At 37.5% G+C, this 20095-nt stretch overlaps 1 protein-coding gene across 5 annotated transcripts in view; it reads right to left on the bottom strand.

Annotated features, from left to right (window-relative positions):
* Nucleotides 1–20095, bottom strand: part of LOC131426045 (glutamate receptor ionotropic, kainate 2) — a 318947-nt gene that overhangs the window by 149374 nt on the left and 149478 nt on the right. For all 5 annotated transcript variants that reach the window (XM_058588453.1, XM_058588455.1, XM_058588452.1 and 2 more), the window contains exons 4-5: nt 14431–14520; nt 6223–6380 (exon numbers count right to left, since the gene is read on the bottom strand). In XM_058588453.1, the coding sequence (XP_058444436.1) occupies nt 6223–6380; nt 14431–14520 (248 nt within the window). The remainder of the gene's footprint in view (nt 1–6222; nt 6381–14430; nt 14521–20095) is intronic.

Genomic DNA, 20095 nt, shown 5'->3' with positions numbered 1-20095 from the left:
CGCATCGTGCGGCAGACCGACCGGAACGTAGAAGGCGGTTTCGCTGACATGCCCACTATAAGGGCCATTCATGCCACATCATATGGCAAACTGATGGGAACGTCTAAGGCAAGTATGGGGATGTATCCCACTACAAGGGCCATTCATGATACATCATATGGCAAACTGATGGGAACATCTTAGACGAGTATGGGGATGTATCCCACTACAAGGGCCATTCATGCCACATCATATGGCAAACTGATGGGAACATCTTAGACGAGTATGGTGATATATGGTAAATAAAAACTTGAAAAAAACTTAAAAAAAATAAGCACGTCATCGAACGATCAAGTCGTTCGAGACGTGCTATACAGTCCTAGTACGATACCTCCACTAGGTCATGTACTATCCACGGGACCGATTACCAGAGTAGAATCAGTTGGCAAGAGACATAGAATGTCGCACTATACCACTATATGGTATAGTGATATAGTGCGAAAAGTTTTACTGACAGTATTACTAATACCAGTTTTTGCAACCGGGTTACTTGACCAAGTTTCCATCTGTTGATCACATCGACCCAGTGATATAAAGTTCTGGGTCGTACATGTCGTAACAATTGTTAAGTGCACGAGTGGTTTAAGATTGGTGATTGGTTGAAAACGTATCTATGGCTAACGCCTAACAGCGATGCACATGCAGCGAACCGCTCCCGTATACGCGTCCGTAGTTATGTATACAGTGTTAACCGTTAACGCCTATCGATGCGGCATAGACAGCGGACCGCCCATATACGTGTCCATGGTGATGGTTCGTACCGAGAGGCATTATTTAAAATCGTTGTTACGGCTTACTTTGGTAAACGAACGTAACGACATATGGTGCGTTCTGGTAGTTTTGCGACGTACTTTCACGACGTGAAGTCCGTTTTGGAAAATCTGCGCACAAATTTTTTGTTCCATACAAATGTGACCAAGTTGCAACCGGTCAACCCGGTTTACTAAGCGTATGCCTCTCATGCTGCGGCCTTCCAGCATGTTACCCATGTACGAACTGGCACATATCCCGCACGGATAGGCATTGCGCCTACGTTCGTAACTTATCACCTATCCCGCGTACTACGCTCACGTCAATTGCATTCGACAGAGCGGGGACGGCACTACCATATGTGAAACAGCTGGGTTTTGGAAAAAAAATGCGGGTGTTGACTGAACTAAATCGGTTGTTGGAATAACTAAAAAAGTGTTGGACTTAGCTAAGAAAAAAAAATCGGATAGGTTGTTGGAAAAGCTAACTGAAAATATGTAGGTTGTTGGAATTGCTAACTACGGTTTGGAGGGACAGGTACGAACAGAGAGGCGAATAGCTATATGAGCGCTGGTGAAGTGGTGCACTACCGTGGCCCACTGCCAGATAGGTGGGAGCTCGGGTAAAATATTATCTCCCGGGCAACAATGAGATACCACCGTTGCTTCCGGCACTTGTCGGAGGCGTAGGAGGGAGAGTCTGTCAGGTTTCGTATCGTATTCCGAACGAATCCGGTTCAGACAAGGTTATAGTGATATAGTGCGAATTCAATATTGATCAAAGAAGTATTTATCAAGTGTGTGTGTTTAGATAGAGGAGCGTATTTAGAGTTAAACCATTAACGACTAAATTTTGTGTGGTGTTTATACGATGGCACCTACAACAAGAGCAGACCGCAATAAGCTGCAGCGGTCACTGACGGACATTGCGTCGTCATTGGTAGTAAGACAGGGCGATAAAGCTATCTGCAACATCGATCCCGCGTCAGGATGTCCATACGTCCAGAGTAGATTTGCCCCTGGCAACTTCATCCGTCACTTTCGTACCGTACATACGGAACGTGCATGTGCAAACAATCTCCTTACAATTGCCTATCCAATGGAGAAGAAGGAAAGAGTAATTCCTAAGCGTTTGATAGCTATTGACCGGCAGTTACTAATTGCGTCAGCAGTTAAGCTGACGACCTTCCATCATCTTCCTATTTCCTGCTTCGAGTGGGAAGGCTTCAAAGACTTACTGAAACCGATTACAACGACTCTTGGGTGCACTTTGAACCGTGTCACAATGAAATGTCATCTCTCGAAGACTGCCTGTCGTCTAAAAGAAATGTTGATAGATGAGATGAAAGGCAAGCTCGTCTGCTTGAAAATAGATTCTGCTGCCCGACACAATCGCCATATCTTAGGCATCAATGTACAGTATGCCCTAGACGAGCAGGTGGTCATTCGTACCCTTGGTATGATCGAAATCAAAGAAAGTCAAACAGCGGTGTTCTTGAAATCAAAAGTTATGGATACTTTGGCCGACTATGGGCTATCTCTTGAGAACATATTTTCCGTGACATGCGACAATGGGGCTAATATGGTGGCAACGGTTAGAAAATTAAACAATGATACGTACGTAATGCCTACAGAGCAGCAGGCTGATGGTACGAACATAGATGAGCTGGATGAGTCGGATGTGATAGAGGATGATAAACAGTGTGAACGAAACGTTACTGCTGAACTGGCCAATGAACTGTCCGAAAGGATTACTCTTGTGAGATGTGCCGTGCATACCTTACAGCTTGCAATACTGGATGTTGTTGATAAATCCGATGAGTCTATCCGAGCCATCACTGCTGTTGCTAGAAAATGTAAGCTGGTGAAGTACCGGTCAGAGTTTGAAAGCTACGATGCTTCATACCCACCCGTCTGGAGTAGGACACGATGGGGTGGTATATTCAAAATGATGGAATCGTTCGTACACCAAAAAAGGTTTTTTAACCAGTTGGCCGATAATTTTCCCGAACTAGACCTTTCCAATCAATGGTCGTTCATTGAGCATTACTATGATACGTTTAAGCCGTTGTACATCTGCACAAAGCAAATGCAAGAGAAGCACGTGTCGTTATCTGACTTCTATATGGCATGGCTGATGGCAACGAGTGAGGTACAGAAAGTTCGCGAAAACTCTTTCAGTCCCCATTTACTTCGGTCGTTGAACAATAGATTGAACATTTTGCGCCAATTGAAGGCGGTTCAGATGGCATTATACCTGGATCCAAGGTTCAACTATCGAGGTTCTAAAATATTCACGTCTGAGGAAAAAGATAAAATTCAGCAATACATAGTCGATACATGGGAACGTATCTGCCAACTGGGTAAAACACCGGCTAGTACAAGTAGAGAATCGTCAGAGTCTACCGATGATTTTGATCAGTATCTTACGCAAATGTTTGGTGAATCCGTGAATCTTGGTTGCGAGACCGGGTTTCTTCAACAAGTTAAGTCTTTGGACCTAGAGCCACGCCAAAAACATAACTACAACGTGTGGGACCATTGGTTGCGCCGTAAGACTACGCACCCAGAGATATATGCAGTAGCAATGGTTGTACTATCCACACCATCGAACCAAGTCTCTGTTGAACGGTCTTTCAGTGCCCTTGCCTTGGTTCTCTCTAATCAACGCACTGGCCTTGGGAAAGATACGTTGGAAAACATTTTACTTATTAAATTAAACAAAGACTTATTCTCCAGGGCGCTGGGAACTGCGTATGATTGGAAGGGCCCAATCGACCCGGTTGACGATGATTCTCAGGAATGAATATGATACCGTTGATGCTCAACTGAATGTCGAATGAGACAAATATTGTCGTCTATCACTGGCTCATCGCCGGGTGATAGGGGGATAACTTTTGTTTACATTTTCATGAAATCAATTTCCAATGATACTGAAAGGGTTCGGCAGTCATGATACTTGTTATGATTCAATTAGCGACAATCGTCGTTGGGTGGACGATGATATATGTGTTGTCTCAATGTAAGCTCGAGTCACCATTGTGATAACGAATTTTTTCAGCACTGTGCTTCACCATAATAGCAAGATGCCAACTTAGGCCAACTTAACGCAGGACTTGTGTGCTTTTGGTTTGTGCAAAACGTGAAGCAATTGAAATGAAAACCGGAATTTAAGAAAAAATGGAAACTAAAATGCAGGAAAACAGATAATTGAAATAGAAGAACCAAAAAAAAAAGTATGTCAAATGAAAATACAAGAACAGGAAAACAAAAATGTTAGTGTGGTGGGTGACAAAAAAGCATAAGTGCTGAGAATCTCAGTGAACACCGAACAAGGAAGGAACAACATGAAGCAAAAAATCATGAAATAAATATAAGAAAAACGAAGCCGCTTGGAAATATAATAAACAGAAACATAAAACCTCTAGCAAAAACTATCAACAGAACTGAAAAGCAAGAACAATCAAAGAGAAGAATTGAAAACCAAAAGAAAAGATATATAAAAAAACACAATATTAGAGGAAACGTTCCAGCAGAATACATAACGTAAAACGAAAACAAAATACAATTATACAGAAACTAATCAGAAAGTAGTGATGATAAGAAAATCACAAGAAGTAAAACGAAAAACAAAAACGAATAAAAAGCGAAATCTAAATGAAGGCACGATAAAAAAAAGTTAAACTAAAATGAAAATTCGAAATAGAAAAAAAAGTAGAACACTAGAGTAGCGAGTGAAAAATAAACAGGCTCGTGGTCCACCTAATGGAGTGGTATTGCCTTTCTCTTGCTATTCAAATAGTCTCAATATAATATTTTTTTGTCATAAAGATAATTTATGAAACAAATTTTGACAGATTTTGGACACAAATTCAATCAAATTGTTTTCGTTAGTCCGCTTGTGTTGCACATTCAACAGTATTCCCGAAACCATAAGTACCAAACTTGATCATTGGTCACTTTCTGAACAGAAATGAGTAGATAGAAAATAAACTCGTTTCACTTATTTCACTATATATCCGGACTCGAAAGAAACAGTCATTTGATCCACAAAGAAGAAGTAGCTTTCAAATGAACCTAAGCTTGTTTAAATTGGTTTCGAAGTCTCCGAGAAAAGTGAGCGGTGAGTAAAAAAATGCGTTTTGTCGGTTACGTCATTTGTGCCATTACATCTCCAGGACCAATAGTGACAGCTGAATGATTATCAAACTTACTTTAGAGCCAACGACTGGCTTTTAAACAATTGGAAGCTTGAGAAAATCGATTTAGCCATCTCCGATAAAATTGAGCGGTGAGTCAAAAATGGGCTTTTGTCGGTTACGTCACTTGTACTATTATATCTCCGTACCCACCGAAAGTGACAGCCAATCGATCTACGAAAGTAACTTTCGAACGAGCCTATGTTTGTTACAATCCAACTGAGCCATATCCGAGAAAATAGGGCGGAGAATTTTTTTTGAAAGGACGCACACACATGCATTCTCATACGTCGGTTTGTTTAGTTATTCTATTACCTGTCTATAGAGAAAGGTAAAAAGATGAAGATAAAGAACTAACAAGCAGAAGGAAAATTATGTATTACAGAGAGATAGTAGTATAGCATAGATAAAACAATAACGCTTAACTCTAGAAAACAGAAAGTAGATGTAGAAAGCAGAAAGTCAATAAGTCTCTACTAAAAGTTAGGAAAAAATCACAACAGAAGGAAAGAACAACAAAAGAATGCCGATGTGGAAACATACTGAAGTTCATATTTGAAAATACAAAATAAAATATAACTATAAAAAATTAAACGAAAAAAAACAATGTCCGAAAACGAGACGACACTTCCACTTAACAATTGAAAGAATAACTTCAATAAGACAGAAAAATCCCACAACGAAATTTCCGCCAAACGACTGTGACGCATAACCTAAGTGCTTTACTAAATTACCATTGATTGTTTTGAGTAAAAAAAATACTACGAATAACGTATAAAGGTATGAAAAATAATTTTCTTTCCGGGTCGTCACACTCACACACACACACACCAACACTGTCGATTTGTGGCAGCAGCTTTATATGCAGCGAACTGAAAAGCAGCTTGAAATATATTGCCTCGAAAGTAACGCATTACCGGTGCATTGTTATTTAATGGAGACCAGCCCGTGACGAGCATCGGTACGGGATCCGGTCGGAACCGTTCGCTGGCTCAGTGCCCACATGCGGATAACAGCTGATAAATAACGTAAATTTCAATTTGCTTCCGTCCAAGGTACCAAAAATTATTTGTTTTTTTCCCACGGCTATTTTCCTCACTATCAAGGATTGCACCGGAACTTGGGTACCGCGTTGGCAGATGTCAGGTTCATTAGGCTCCCGGCCGGGGAAAGGTGGACTGGACACTGGAACACAACACCCCGGTTTCTACTCAGCAGGGATGGATTACACTTACCGATAATCGCCCGAATCGCTCAGCTGCCGCACGGTGATCGGATACTCGGACAGACCGTGCGCTTTGAGCAGTTCCTGCATTCGCACCAGGCCCTCATTCGTCTCGTAGATTATGGTGAACGATTTCCAGCCCCAGGCTGCCACCAGGTCCACGTATGCCTGCAAACGAAACGGGAATATTATTGATTCTAACAAAGAGAGAAGTGCATAATAATATCATTGATTTAGAATTGCAAGTTTATATTTTAATTTCACATGTTATTAACGGACTAACTTCTATGGAACGATTAGCGAAAATTGAGCCAAATAAAAACTACTCGTAAAATCTGCTTGAAATATTGCTCTTAGAAAACTGCTAGCAAAACAAACTCGAAAGAACTCGAATGAAATTTGTTCGAAAGATTGCTAGAAAAACTTCTCAAAAAATTACTTAAAATATTTTTGTATGAAGCTGTTTTGAAAATTACTCTGGAAAGACAACCCAAAAAATATTCAAATAACTACTCGTAGAACCGCTCGAAAAATTTTCTGGAAATATTGCTTCAAGACTGCTCAAGAATAACTGCTCGAAAAATTGTTCGAAAAGACAACTAAAAAATTGTTCAAAAAACTATTTGAAATATTGCTCTGAAACAAACTCGAAAGAACTGTAAGAAAGATCTGTTCGAAAAATTGCTCGAAAAACAACTTAAAATATTGAATTATGAAGCTGATTTGAAAACTGTTCTAGAATACCAACCCAAAAAATGTTCAAATATCTACTAGTAGAACTGCTCGAAAAATCTGCTGGAAATATTGCTTCAAAAACTGCTCTAAAATAAAACTGTTCGAAAAAACTATTCAAAATTTGCTTAAAAAATTACTTGAAATATTGCTCTGAAAAAAGCTCTTAGAAAACTGCACGCAAAACAAATTGCTCGTAGAGCTGCTCGAAAATTCTGCCTGAAATATTTCTCTATGGAACTGCTTCAAAAACTGTCCTAAAATAACTGCTTGAAAAACTACTCTCAAAATTGTTCGAAAAAACTGCTAAAAAATTGCCCAGAAAATTACTTGTAATATTGCTCTAAAAACAGTTCTTAGAAACCTGCTCGCAAAGCAAACTCCAAAGAACTGCTAGAAAGATCTGCTCGAAAAAATGCTTGTAAAAGTTTTCGAAAAAACTGCTAACAAATTGCTCAAAAACTACTTGAATATTGTTCTAAAATATAATTCAACTGCTCAAAAAACTTGCTCGAGAAATTGCTCGAAGAAACTGTTTGAAAAAGCTGCTCGAAAAGAACCGCTAAAAAAATTGCTGCAAAGATCAGCTCGACAAACCCCTAATAAACTACTTTAGAAAAACCGCTTCTGAATAACTGCTCAAAAAATTCTTGAGAAAAACTATCCAAAAGTTTCTTTAAAAAATTGATCGCAAAAACCACTTAAAAAACTACTCGAAAAACTTCTCAAAATATTGCTCTTTTAAAAAACGTTAGGAAAACTGATCCTGATAAACTGTTGCCAAAAAAAAAACGACTCGATATATTGTTTCAAATTAGTTTCTCCTGGAAAAACTGTTATTAAAACTATAATGAAAAACAGTTTGAAAACACAGCTCGAAAAACTGTTCAAAAATACTGCTCGAAAAAACTACTAAAAAAAGCTGTTCAAAAAACTGCTTAAAGAAACTGATCGAAAGAACTGCCCCAAAAGAAAATGCTCGAAAAATTACTTGAAGAAACTACTCGAACAACCACCCGAAAAAACAGCACGATACAACACTAAAAAACTGCTCGAAGAACTGCTGGAACACTACTTGATAAATTATTCAAAAGAACTACAAAAAAAATCTGCCCGAAACATTACTCAAAAAACTGTCCGAAAATCTTCTTGAAAAAATAACTAATCGGAAAAACTGTTCGAAAACGCTATTTAAAAAATGACTGCTCCAAAAAAATTGGTCAAGAAAGCTGCTCAATAGAATTTGCTCGAAATATTGCTGAAAAACCTGATCGAAAATCTTCTTGAGCAAAATAACTACTCGAAAAAGCTGCTTAGAAATTGTTTGAAAAAACTTCTTGTAAAAAAAATGCTTGAAAAAAATACTAGAAAAAATTTTCGGGAGTTCAAGGTGAAAAATTTCTTCGGAGAATACTGCTCGAAAAAAAAACTGGAAATAACTACTCGAAAGGCTGCTCGTAAAATTGCTCGAGAAAACTGCTCGATAATCTTATCTCGAAAATCAACTGGAAAAGCTGCTCGAAAACTACGTGAAATCCTGTAAATTATAGCAAATTTTTATAAATCCCGCAAAATGCTACAAAATCCTAAAAAATCCTTCGAAACCTAAATATTACTTAATTCTTCCAAATCCTTCAAAACTGTACAAAATCCTACGAAATCATAAAACATGAAGCTATGAGCTATACTGAATTCTTCAAATTATCACAAAAAACATACAAAATCCGGTTAGGTCCAACAAAATTTTGCAAAATGTAGCAAAAACTTGGAAAATGTAGCAAAAAATTCAGCAATATCATCCAAAATCTCACAGAATCCCACAAAATGCTACGAATGCCCCGGAAGTTGTACAAAATCCTTTGAAATCATAGCAATACTCACAAAATACTTTGAATTCTCAGGTAATTACACAAAATCCAACAAAAAGCTAGAAACTTCGGGAAATTCTTAAAAATTCTCTGAATCCCATAAAAAATCTCTTAATTCCTACAAACTCTTGTGGAATTTTACTAAGTTCAGTAAAAACCTATGAAATGCCACAAAATCATGCGAAACCCAACGAAATCCCAAAAAAAATGCAACAACATCTCAGAAAATTTTGCAAAATCGAGAAAAATCCTAAAAAATTCCAAAACAATTCCACGAAATTCCGAAAACTTCTATGAAACCCTGTGAAATTCGACAAAACCCTCCGAAATCCTACAAAATCCCACGAAATTCTGCACAATCGAAAATTTTTTTTTCGAAATTTTAAAAAATTCTGCGAAATCCTACAAAATCCAGCAAAATTCTACAAAGCACCACAAAATGTAAACTCAAAAAAATTCTACAAAATTCAGCAAAATACTACAAAATCTTACGAAATCTCACAAAATCCATCATCTAACAACGTGAGTTTCACTCAAATTTTAAATGTGGCTAAATGTAAATTCCACTCAAGCCGATATTCCAGTTTTAACATATTGTTTCAGTTTATGAACTTCAGCCATCGTAACTCAAATCATGAGTAATGTTAAATGAGCGTGTAGGGTTCTAAAAATTGGAACTCATTGCAGTAGGCGGAGTAGTGACAGAAACTTATACCAATTGATTTATTATCAATTTCCACAGCATGGCGATTTTCTTTTTTTAGTAGTGAAACTCTTCCCATTTGTTTACACGATACATGACAGAAACTGACTGAAAGAAACTATCGTATATATGTTTAATGATTTTATCTTGTTGTTGATCAACATAAACAAGCAATGGTCCACAAAAATTTCAATCTCAGCAATTTCATAGCCTACTCCTTGTGATGTGTGTGCATACATCATCGTTGCTCGTGGACGTTTTCCGATCGAACGGTTAGTCAACGAGAAACAGACGTCCGTTCGAAATGTTCCGATTCAATGCTTATTTTTCTCTATCAAAGCAAACAGATTTCATTTAAGTGGTCGAAAACATTTGAATTCAAGGACTTCTCTACAGTTGGGGAAAAACTCATATCGGGAGAATCCAATAATAACAAAATTGCAATATCTGTTTATTTGTCATCGGCAATTGCAACCTAAACAGGCAGGTAGGGATTAGAAAGCTTGTTTGAGTTTACCAACACATCTCCTGGACACTGTTCGCCAAAAGGCATAAATATCACAATCAAAGTTCAAATTCCAAACCAAAGTAAGTTACATGGTACACGGAGAACCCGCAGATCACAAAATTACAATATTGCATTTGTTGTTTCACGCCCTGGTTGTTTCAACTAAAATGTTGTTGATTTATCTAATATATCTGTTGATTTTGTCATAACCTTTCAGGTAAACGACATTGCTGTATTCAAATGCTGTCACTTGGCGGAGAACGAAGAAAGCAAAACGCAAGACAAAAATCCTCTTCATTTCACCAGAAACGTTTCATATTGAAAATTTTCAATGGCAACTGAAAGTCATTTATGTCAGGTATATAGTGGACGTTTTAAAACAAGTTGGACATGTATAATATTATATTCACACCGGCATGAAAATAACATGTTTTAGCGATAGTAATATAAAGGTCAAACCGCACTGTTCACACTAAGATTATGCTATACGCATGACATATTATGTACGATTCAGACGATCCGTCTCCTTCCGTTACCGTCACCGAAACGTCAGCTTCCGTCAAAATTAGTTCAATGTACGATTCAGACGATCCGTCTCCATCCGTCACAGTCAACCTCCGTCACTGTTACCGTCAACATTAATTACATGCATTCTTATGGAGACATTCACACGCAACGTCACCGTCACGGAACGTCTTACGGACGGAGCGTGTGAACGTTCCGGTTGAGAAAGTATTAAACTAATTTGGACGAAAGCTGACGTTCCGGTGACGGTGCCGGAAGAAGGCGGACCGTCTGAATCGTACTTAATACTTTCTTTACCGGACCGTTCACATGCTTCGTCCGTCAAGACGTTCCGTGACGGTGACGGTGACGAAGGTTGACTGTGACGGAAAGAGGCGGACCGTCTGAATCGTGCATTACTTGGTATTGAGTTCGTTTAGAAACAAACTGCAAAAATGCCTACGTCGCAGGTAGGAAAGAATAAAGTATTTTGACAACGTCCGGAATATAAGAAATAAGCCAGGTACATCTCCAAGCTATGAAGGATATTATCGTTTCACGCTTATTGCCAACGTTTCGAAGGTTTATTGCTTCAAAACGTTGGCCGTTTAAGAGAAATAAATATTTTTGTGCAGCAAATGACCAAAAAAGTCATCTTTTATTTCAAAAACAAAGTGGTTGTACCAGTCTGCGTTGCCAGGTCATTTTTCCAAAAATCTGTATTCGAGAAAAATATATCTGTACCATATCGGTATCAGAATCTCTTCTACATAAGTAGTAAAAAATGTCACCAAGAGGTGAGCAAAAAAAGGTCCCACGACAACCTTTTCTCATGTCTATTCAAACTAAAAACCTGTTTTAATCCACCTAGTGATGTAATGATGCCTTTCCCATATCAATCATACTATCATACATAATACTGTGGTATTCTTCAAAATAATTTTCTTCGATTCTTAAAAGAATAACCGAAATCGGTTTGTTTGACAGTCTACTGATAAAAACTATCAATTGGAAAAGATTTGAGGTCGATTTAGAAAACTTTTTACGGTTTTTCGCCCTTTTCAGTGATAGCTACTTTGATGGAAAACTGCTATTGTTGGACAGCTTGTCAATTGACATAGTCGAAAAGTGAAGGAAAATGCTAGCAGGGTTGTGCTTTACTGACAATTATATCATGTTATTTCGGGAAAACATGTTTTAATGTGACGTTTCCGAATATGAAATAACGCAAAAGTAAAACTTGTTATTGCTTAAAACATGAAATCAGAGTTAAAACTTGTTTTAACTCATAGTGTGACTATAGTATTAAATATATTCCTACAGTATAAACGTTTTAATTTCATCTGCGAGTAATGTATTTTCGGATAGTTCATGTCAATGTAATTAAAAACGCTTAACTGCTGCTAAAGTGAAGTGGTACTATTTTTATTTTTTTGAAAGTTTATCTTACCAGCAACATTCTTGAAAACAGAATCATTTTTAAAGTGGAGCAAAAATTTCTTAATGCACGAGTGACACCTCATTGAAACGTTTCATTTTTCGCTTAGGATGCATGTTATTGCTCAACTGTAACCTTTCATCATTCGTTTGTGGTTCATGTCTTTGCAGGGTGTCATTACTAAACTGCCAGCACGATAAATCAAACATGACAGTTCAATCAAATTCAAAAAAACAACTAACATTTTAAATGACTTTGCTTGTAGTGAAGCCAAAGCTGAACTTGTCAGAACGAAAATTCATGTCAGGCTTAACCCGGTAGGTCCCAGAACTATTTTTTTCGAATTTTTTGATGAAAATTTCACGGGGATTGTAGATTTTAGGATGTAGATTCCGGAAAAATGTTTGGTTCGAATTTTTCGGTCCGGGAAAACTATTTACTGCAATTTTCCGAACGTTACCATACGGTAACGTTGGGACTTCTAGGGACCGTGTCAAGGTAAACAAGTATTTTTTTCTCAATGAGAAATCATAAAGTATAGCAAGGGAAAAGTATCAAAATGCATTTTTTTTTAATTTCTGGGCCCCTCCCGAAATGAAATCCTGGGTACGGGCCTGCTGTTATACGATATCACAAAGCCAGGCTTTATTGCTTCAGCAACAGCAATGCATTGAACTCAACAGAATTGAACATTATTAGCATTATAAATGACAGCTACTTAGAAAATAAACGATTTCTTACAATATCCATTTTATTGTATTCAACTCGTTTTTATTTCAACACAAAACCCAATGCTGGATAAATTCGTGTCAAACTTTTCCAAATTTCGGTTGTTTTAGCTAATTTTTTTTAATTTTGACTTGCATTTTAAGATTCTTTGTGAAATTTTGCTACAAACACTACTTTTCAGTTCTAAAATCATCCCCGTGGAACGGAACAGTTACCGTTTGTACATTTCAAAAACCAATTACGGCTCGGCAAAGCAAAATTTCAAAATTCTAAGTATACTTAGTTATGATAAATTTGATTTCGAAAACTCGAGTGAAGCGTGCTTGGTTGGGAAACAGTACCGATTTCATTAGGCGCACTTCCGGTAAAAGAGAACGATGGAGGCTGTTTCTCCAAGTGACGATTTGTTATGTGTAGTTTTTCGAAATCGTTTTTTTTTCAGTTGTTATCCGATGTCTAGTTTATCGATAGTGCCACCCCCTGCCGAAGATATCTATAATTAATTAAAAGCATAAAGGAAGTGCAATCGAATATCTTCGATGCGACTCCGGTAGTGCCTTTTTGTTCGACTTCAAGTATTTAATGGCTCGGCTAGTTTTCAGTGCATCCGCTCCCCGATACGGGAGCATCCTTCCTTCCGGGTGCTTCCTGGTACGAAACGTATACCTAATGGGTACGGCTTCGATTGTAAATAGAAATAAAGCAGTCGAAGGGGTTACGGCTCGTAAACCTCTCTTTTACTCTCTGTGTGTTTGCACGACGATCTTTCCTGTTTGCAGTTTGAGAATAATATTTCCATTTCCTTTTCCGAATGCTTACCGGGCACGGACTTATACCTGAAGGTTGCACACACACACAGGTGAAACGAGAAAACTATAAATTCAATTATGGATTTTCTTCTACTGCTTTTCTACGAAAAGGGGCTCGACGATATAGGATTTCTAATACCCCTCGGGGTGAACAGGACTAACGTTAGGCACAGCACGTAAATTGAACTCTTTCGAAGAAAGCAGGGCCAGAGAAAACACCGCAGGCGTAATTCGATGGTTGTTTAGTTTAGCAGGGAACATTCCCATCTCAATTGAAAGCACGTGAACAATGTTCCTTCTCGATCATGGCATAATTTACTCGGCCGAGGGAGAGAGGTTGGATACCGGGAAAAAAACAGTGACTTTCGATTGGCTTCTCAACGTCTTGCCGATTCCTTCCGATGTACGTACTTTCTCCCACTGCCCGGTGGAGTAGTAGTGATTTATGTGCCACTGCTATTTCGACCGGGAATGTGGAATAAATACGGAATTTTCGACGAGTATCGATTCACAATGGTTTGTTGTATTTGGTACAGACTGAGACGAAGTCGGTACTCAACCTCCTTGACACACACACACAAAGATAGAAACCGCATGATGCGTTAATTCCAGAAAGGTTCTGACATAGACAAGCCCACCAACCATTCGTCTTCATGTTTTTTCTTCACCACCGTAAATTGTGTTACGCTGCTACAGGGTTTATCAATCCGTGCAACGGAACGGAATGCTGCGGTCGGATCCGGACGACTTGACGGTGTTCGCTATCAGTTTGTCAGCCATTGATTCTTACGGTTATGGATTACGATGATGATAGTGTGTTTGAGAGCTGGTAACGAACGTCTTGAACCGAGGGATGACTTTTACCACTTGGAAAATAATACCAACCAGAACAAGGGGGGTGATGAGGGGCTAGAGCGGGGCACTTACCTTCGACAGTGTACTCGGATGTGGGTACAAGTTCACCAGGCAGCTTTCCCGACGGAGCCGATAATCCCAGCGCGTTTCGAGGTGTGGTATCTGTGTGGAAGAAGATAGAGAAGAACGAAAAGAAAAGAGTCAGCTTAGTTCCGGTGCCAAAATTTACATGTTCTCAGAACATGAAGTTACTCGGGATCGGTAAGCCACGGTAGGTTTTGCGTCTGCCGGGGGGTTACGCCTCCGAGCTCGGGTGTTTATGAAGATAAAGTATTTTCGGGCTTGTCGGGGTTGAAGCGGAAAATTTAATACTCCCACTGGTGCGAATGGGAAAATGATTGTGATGTTGTATAGAGGGGTAATTGAATATCAAAAGGGAAACAATTATTCATTTCAAACTTTACTTTTTGATTGTTTTTTATTGCAAATAGACTTTCAAGAAACCTCTCTTCGAACTTCACAATTTTCAATCATTTCAAGGCATGAACATACTGCATTTATGCAATATAATAGTTATTTGTAATATAATTAACTTTACCTTTAATAAATGAATAATACAGTAACACAAAAAACGTAAATTTTGTTGTTGGTGCAAAGATAATCAAGAAATAGTTCATAGTTTTAAGTAAGCAGAAGAATTATGCAGGGTGGCAAGTGAATTGCCGATTTCAATATCCCGTTTTTTCCCGGTTTTCCCGGTTTTTTTAGATAAAAATTCCTGGTTTTTGGAATAGACTCAAATCGCCCCTGTTTAGTTTTTTTTTTTAATTTTTAATTTAAACTTTAAACAGATATCTCATGTCCAAAAAGAATCGTTGCAATAGGCCCGCTAATTGAGAATTCAATTACTTTCCAGACATTTCGATAAATAAATAAAAAATATTAATTATAACATGTGCGTATAAGAAAAGCATAAAGCCTTTTCCAAGTCAATCAGGGGTTTTAATTACAAGTAACCGATTTCTTCCGAGTGCACATAACTGTTTTTATATTTTTTTTTGGTATACACATAATTGAAAATAAATCAATAAGGAACAACAATCCCAAAAAACGGACGCTTGCCACTAGGAAAAAAACAACAACAATCTATGCTTCAAACTTCAAATCATTTTGTACAGAACTTTCTTCGCTCCTTCCGGAAGTAAAAGTCGAAATCTCAGATCGGCGGGAAAATTATAAACGGCATAATGACCAAGGATGGCTTTTATCGTACCAAAGAAGACTCTCTACCAACTCTTCCCAATATTCAATCATGGCCATCAAAGAGAGACGGATATCATCTCAGCAACAAAACACCGTCATGGTTCATATAACATAGAATAGACACCAGTACGAGAGCGAATTTCTCTCGATGACCTGTCTGAGAATCAAAAGGTTAGCACGCTGGTGTGGGGGTTCTCTCTGAAGCAACAAACGGTCGCTTATTCTCGTTTTGCGATCCGATTCTATACAGGCGATAGAATCATAATTTGAAGATAATTGCGATAGAATCATTCTACTAGTGCCGCTTATTCTAACTATGTGCAATTAACCTTTGTATAAGTGGTGTTTATGAAAATGTCTGTGAATGCTCCAGACCAGGGTTTTGAAATATTGTATATTGTAACCAAGTATGAGAATCATCAAGTCGAATTATCTGCGATAATTATCAACTTGCGATTCTCTCTTGGATCATTGCCGGACTGTATATATTTTGTTAAGAGCTGTGAAATACTCAGAGTATGAAGTGGAGCGAAGGAATGTAGAAAAATTCTCTCACGGTTCATGCATCGAGAGACAGCGAGTTCTTGTAGCATCTTCTACCAGATTGAAAATTTTGTACACAATGTAGAGAAATATCGAGCCACTTTCTGACAAATTATCGGCAATCTCAAACACTGATGCTGGCACAGCGAATCTAACATAATATCATCATTGCCAGGGCTTCGGCCATGGTACAATAAATTGTTGTATGGACATATACTGTTTAAATTATGTCGCTTGCAAGCACATCTGTTCAATGAACGATACCTCAGATGAATTATCATGCTATGATTGTGATGAAAACCATAAAATCAATTATTAACAAAGACATGTCAGTCCAAAAAATTTTCATGTAATAGAATTGAATTTGAAAATCATTAGATGGATGTATATCTAAGATTTCGCAAAACCGTTGACTTGTTCTTTTAAAACACCATTTTTTTTCTAATATATCTGTTAGTCAATAAACAATGTTTACGATTTCAATGCGCAAATGGGCAAATTAATCAAATGATAACTTTTGAAATGCACAATATATCGATCTAATCCCAATAAATCAGAAAGTACGAGTTCTTCATAATGAACTCTCCACTTTTTTGGAACCAGTTTTATTTCCAATAGCTTAACTAATTTATCTTCTATGAGAAATCTTCCTACAATTGATCTGAATCTAGCAGATCAATCAATAACATTCAGGGTTTCAAATTAAGCAATGATTAGTTCAATTAGTTATATATTCTACCAGTTTAGAACTAATCGACTAGAATACTATCGAATGTAAACCCTGAAATTGTTTTGGTAAATATAGATATAGCCGTATATTATTTAAATCATTACTTTATTGAAGTTCCAAAAGCTCAAACTAAATTCAATTCACCTTCATCTACATCAATATCAACGTTCTTGTGATCCTACTATGGAATAGTTAAGGACCTTTAAAAGAAAATTAAACATAGATTCACTGAACAAATCAATGAATGTTCTAAATCTTTCTAAGATTCTATACTGGTTCTCAGAAACCAGTTTCAACTCTTCCAATTTTCCAAATTTGAGTCCTTTTGACATCTTACAGAAATATAAGCATTGGGGTGTTGGCCCACTATCCAATGGACAATAAGTTATTTCAACAGTTGTACTGAACATTTCGCTCAAACGCAAAATTGGGTGTTGTCTCTTACTCTTCGATTGTTGAAAAAAAAAATCATAATGCTAACAACTGTTAGCCATAGGTGAGCTAGTAATATTTTTCCCGGTTTTTCACTGAAATTCCCGACTTTTTCCCGGTGAAATCAAATTCTCGATTTTTTCCCGGTTTTCCCGATTTTCCCGGTCACTTGCCACCCTGAATTATGTTTTAGTTAAGTATTTAGTTGGCGATTTGTTTGTGTTACAGTACAGCTCCACAACACAAACTTTTCAAAGGTCTCTTTTGAAATTGCATACCAAGCTTTTCAGATCGCGTTCCACAAATCATCATGGTTTTGACGTAGGACTACGTCTTTCTTCACTATGCTCATCTGGGTGCATTTTCGAAATTTCACAACACGAAAGTGTAACGAAATTATTCCAGATTTGATTTTCTACTATCTTCTTTTTCCCTGTTTGAGTATTGTCTCTAATTCGGAGCGAATGGAAGATGGTTTAATATTGTTGTTAATACTACATTTATTAAGTAAACATTGTTTAAATAGTAAAAAATAGGTCCAAACATGAAATATCAAAATCAACAGAATCACGTTTGCTAGCTTCAGTTTATGATAATCCATAAACGGAGACACTTCGAGTACGCAGATCGCCATCTATGTCAAAAAATGTAACTACACTAAATTAGTTAACTAGTGCTTCAGTTAATGGCGAATATGAGATTCTATTTCTCAAGCCTAAACGCAGAAAAACAACTGCTAGTTTTGTCTGTGAGCAGTGCTGCAAAACTTCATCCAATTCAATTGAAATCGAATGGCTGCACACACTGACGATCACATACATTCCAACACACAACCTTCGCTGTCGCACCGAATGGGCATCACCCCGTCCTTCTTTCGGTTCTCTTTCTACCGAAGCTCAGTATAACCAGCGTCAGTTTGTCTCTTGAAGTAACAATGTATCTCTTATAATTGAATCAGAGAGTGGCCTTCAAGTGAGGTTCATGTAAACATTCGAACTGGTTCAAGATAATGGATGAAATTTTTCAGTTTTCATTTTAATATTTCGAAACACATTTTAAACAGTCGAAATTATCAATTTTAACTTACTGGTGATAATTGAAAACTCAATTGCGAACCCTATTATGCCTATTCATTCGCACTTGCTCACTACCCACAGTGAAGACAATGAAACAGGTAGACTACTTGGCACTACAAACTGAACAAGCAAAACTTCAAGCGACTAGGTTGACGATGAACTCTGGGAGCTTCGGCAACAAAAGTAATAAAATGAATGAGAAGGAATATGCTGACAGTCGATGGCCATAAATTTCATATTCATCTATTAAAATTCGATTGAAATAAACTTTCACCGCACTTTCGCAGTGCGAAATTCGCACCAAACGAGTGCAAATAAAGCTAACATTTGACTGCATCGCATTAAAAAAAAGGTTCCGAACAGTGTTCAATATCGTAGAAAATTATCTCAATTTGGCCCTTCTGAAAGCCGGAAATGAATCCACTACAGCATTTTGATAGTTTCTTTCACTGAAATATGCAAATCCGAAATAAAATAATCGACTTCAAAATTCTGTTGCTTTTTTTGTGGTCGATAGGACCGCCCATTTGCGAAAAAGCTGCAAAAGAAGCGGTTGCGTCATCCATCTGCTAGTCGTTTGCGTTGGAGAAAAAGGAAACGAAAAACGGACAACGAGGGGAAACATTATACAAAAATCAGCCATTCTAATGGCTCTAAATGTTATCTAAAGAACTATTAAGATTACTTCTTTTTAAATCAGAAGTGAAAATCAACAGTTTAGTGCAAATCTAGAATAATTTAATTAGCTTTATGTGAAATTCGCACCAAAAGAGCGCAAATAAAGCTAGCATTTGGCTGCATTTCGTTCGAGAAAAAAAGTTCGAAAAGTGTTTAATATCGTGAAGAATTCCACAACTTGGCCCTTCCGGAAGCCGGAAATAAATCTCCTATAGCATTTTGATAGTTTCTTTCACTGAAATATTGAGATGTACGACTTGTATTACGACTAAATTTATGCACTAACGAAGACAAGGCACAAATCTCCAAATATCAAGGGGAACGTGCCATTTGAACCAATTTGTTCTGATACTCATTTTGAGTAAATGAATAAAGATGTTCAAAATTTAGTAATATTATATCAAAACAGCAAAAAGTTTTATCACCTAAAAATTTAAGTGATTTTAACTCGAAGTATTGAGTTTTTTTACCCTCAAAACATTCTGTATTAGAATAGCCCAAAATCGTTCAATTTTTGTCTCATACCAGTCCGTGTTCATAAATTTATTGAACGTTGGACAAAAATGTCCCAACAATCCATATTAAAGTGACTAAAATTTGAAACACTGGTTTGAAACATTCCTGTTTGACTTCTTACGGGATATAATTGAAACCTCGAACACCCATAAAAATCACATATTTGACTAAAATGGCGAACAATGTCACGAATTGGACTAGGACTTATTCTTGGACTTGAACTTGAACCTGAACCAGACTTGAATTAGGACTGAGTCGAATGTCGGCTTAGACGTAGATGATTTAGACGTAGATGTGAACTTGTACTTGGACTTGGTCTAGAATTTAGTCTTGAACTCGGATATGGTCTCAGTCTTGGACTTGAACCTGGACTTGGACTTGGACTTAGACTTCGACATGGACTTGGACTTGAACTTGAACCTGGACTTCAACTTAGATGTGGACTTGAATGTGAATATGGACATGGAAATGTGCGTGGACATCAGCTTAGACTTAGACG

The sequence above is a fragment of the Malaya genurostris genome, chromosome 1 (assembly GCF_030247185.1).
Source record: "Malaya genurostris strain Urasoe2022 chromosome 1, Malgen_1.1, whole genome shotgun sequence".
Classification (NCBI taxonomy): Eukaryota; Metazoa; Arthropoda; class Insecta; order Diptera; family Culicidae; genus Malaya; species Malaya genurostris.
Note: the sequence above shows the minus strand (reverse complement) of the source record. Positions and strands in the feature narration are given on the sequence as shown.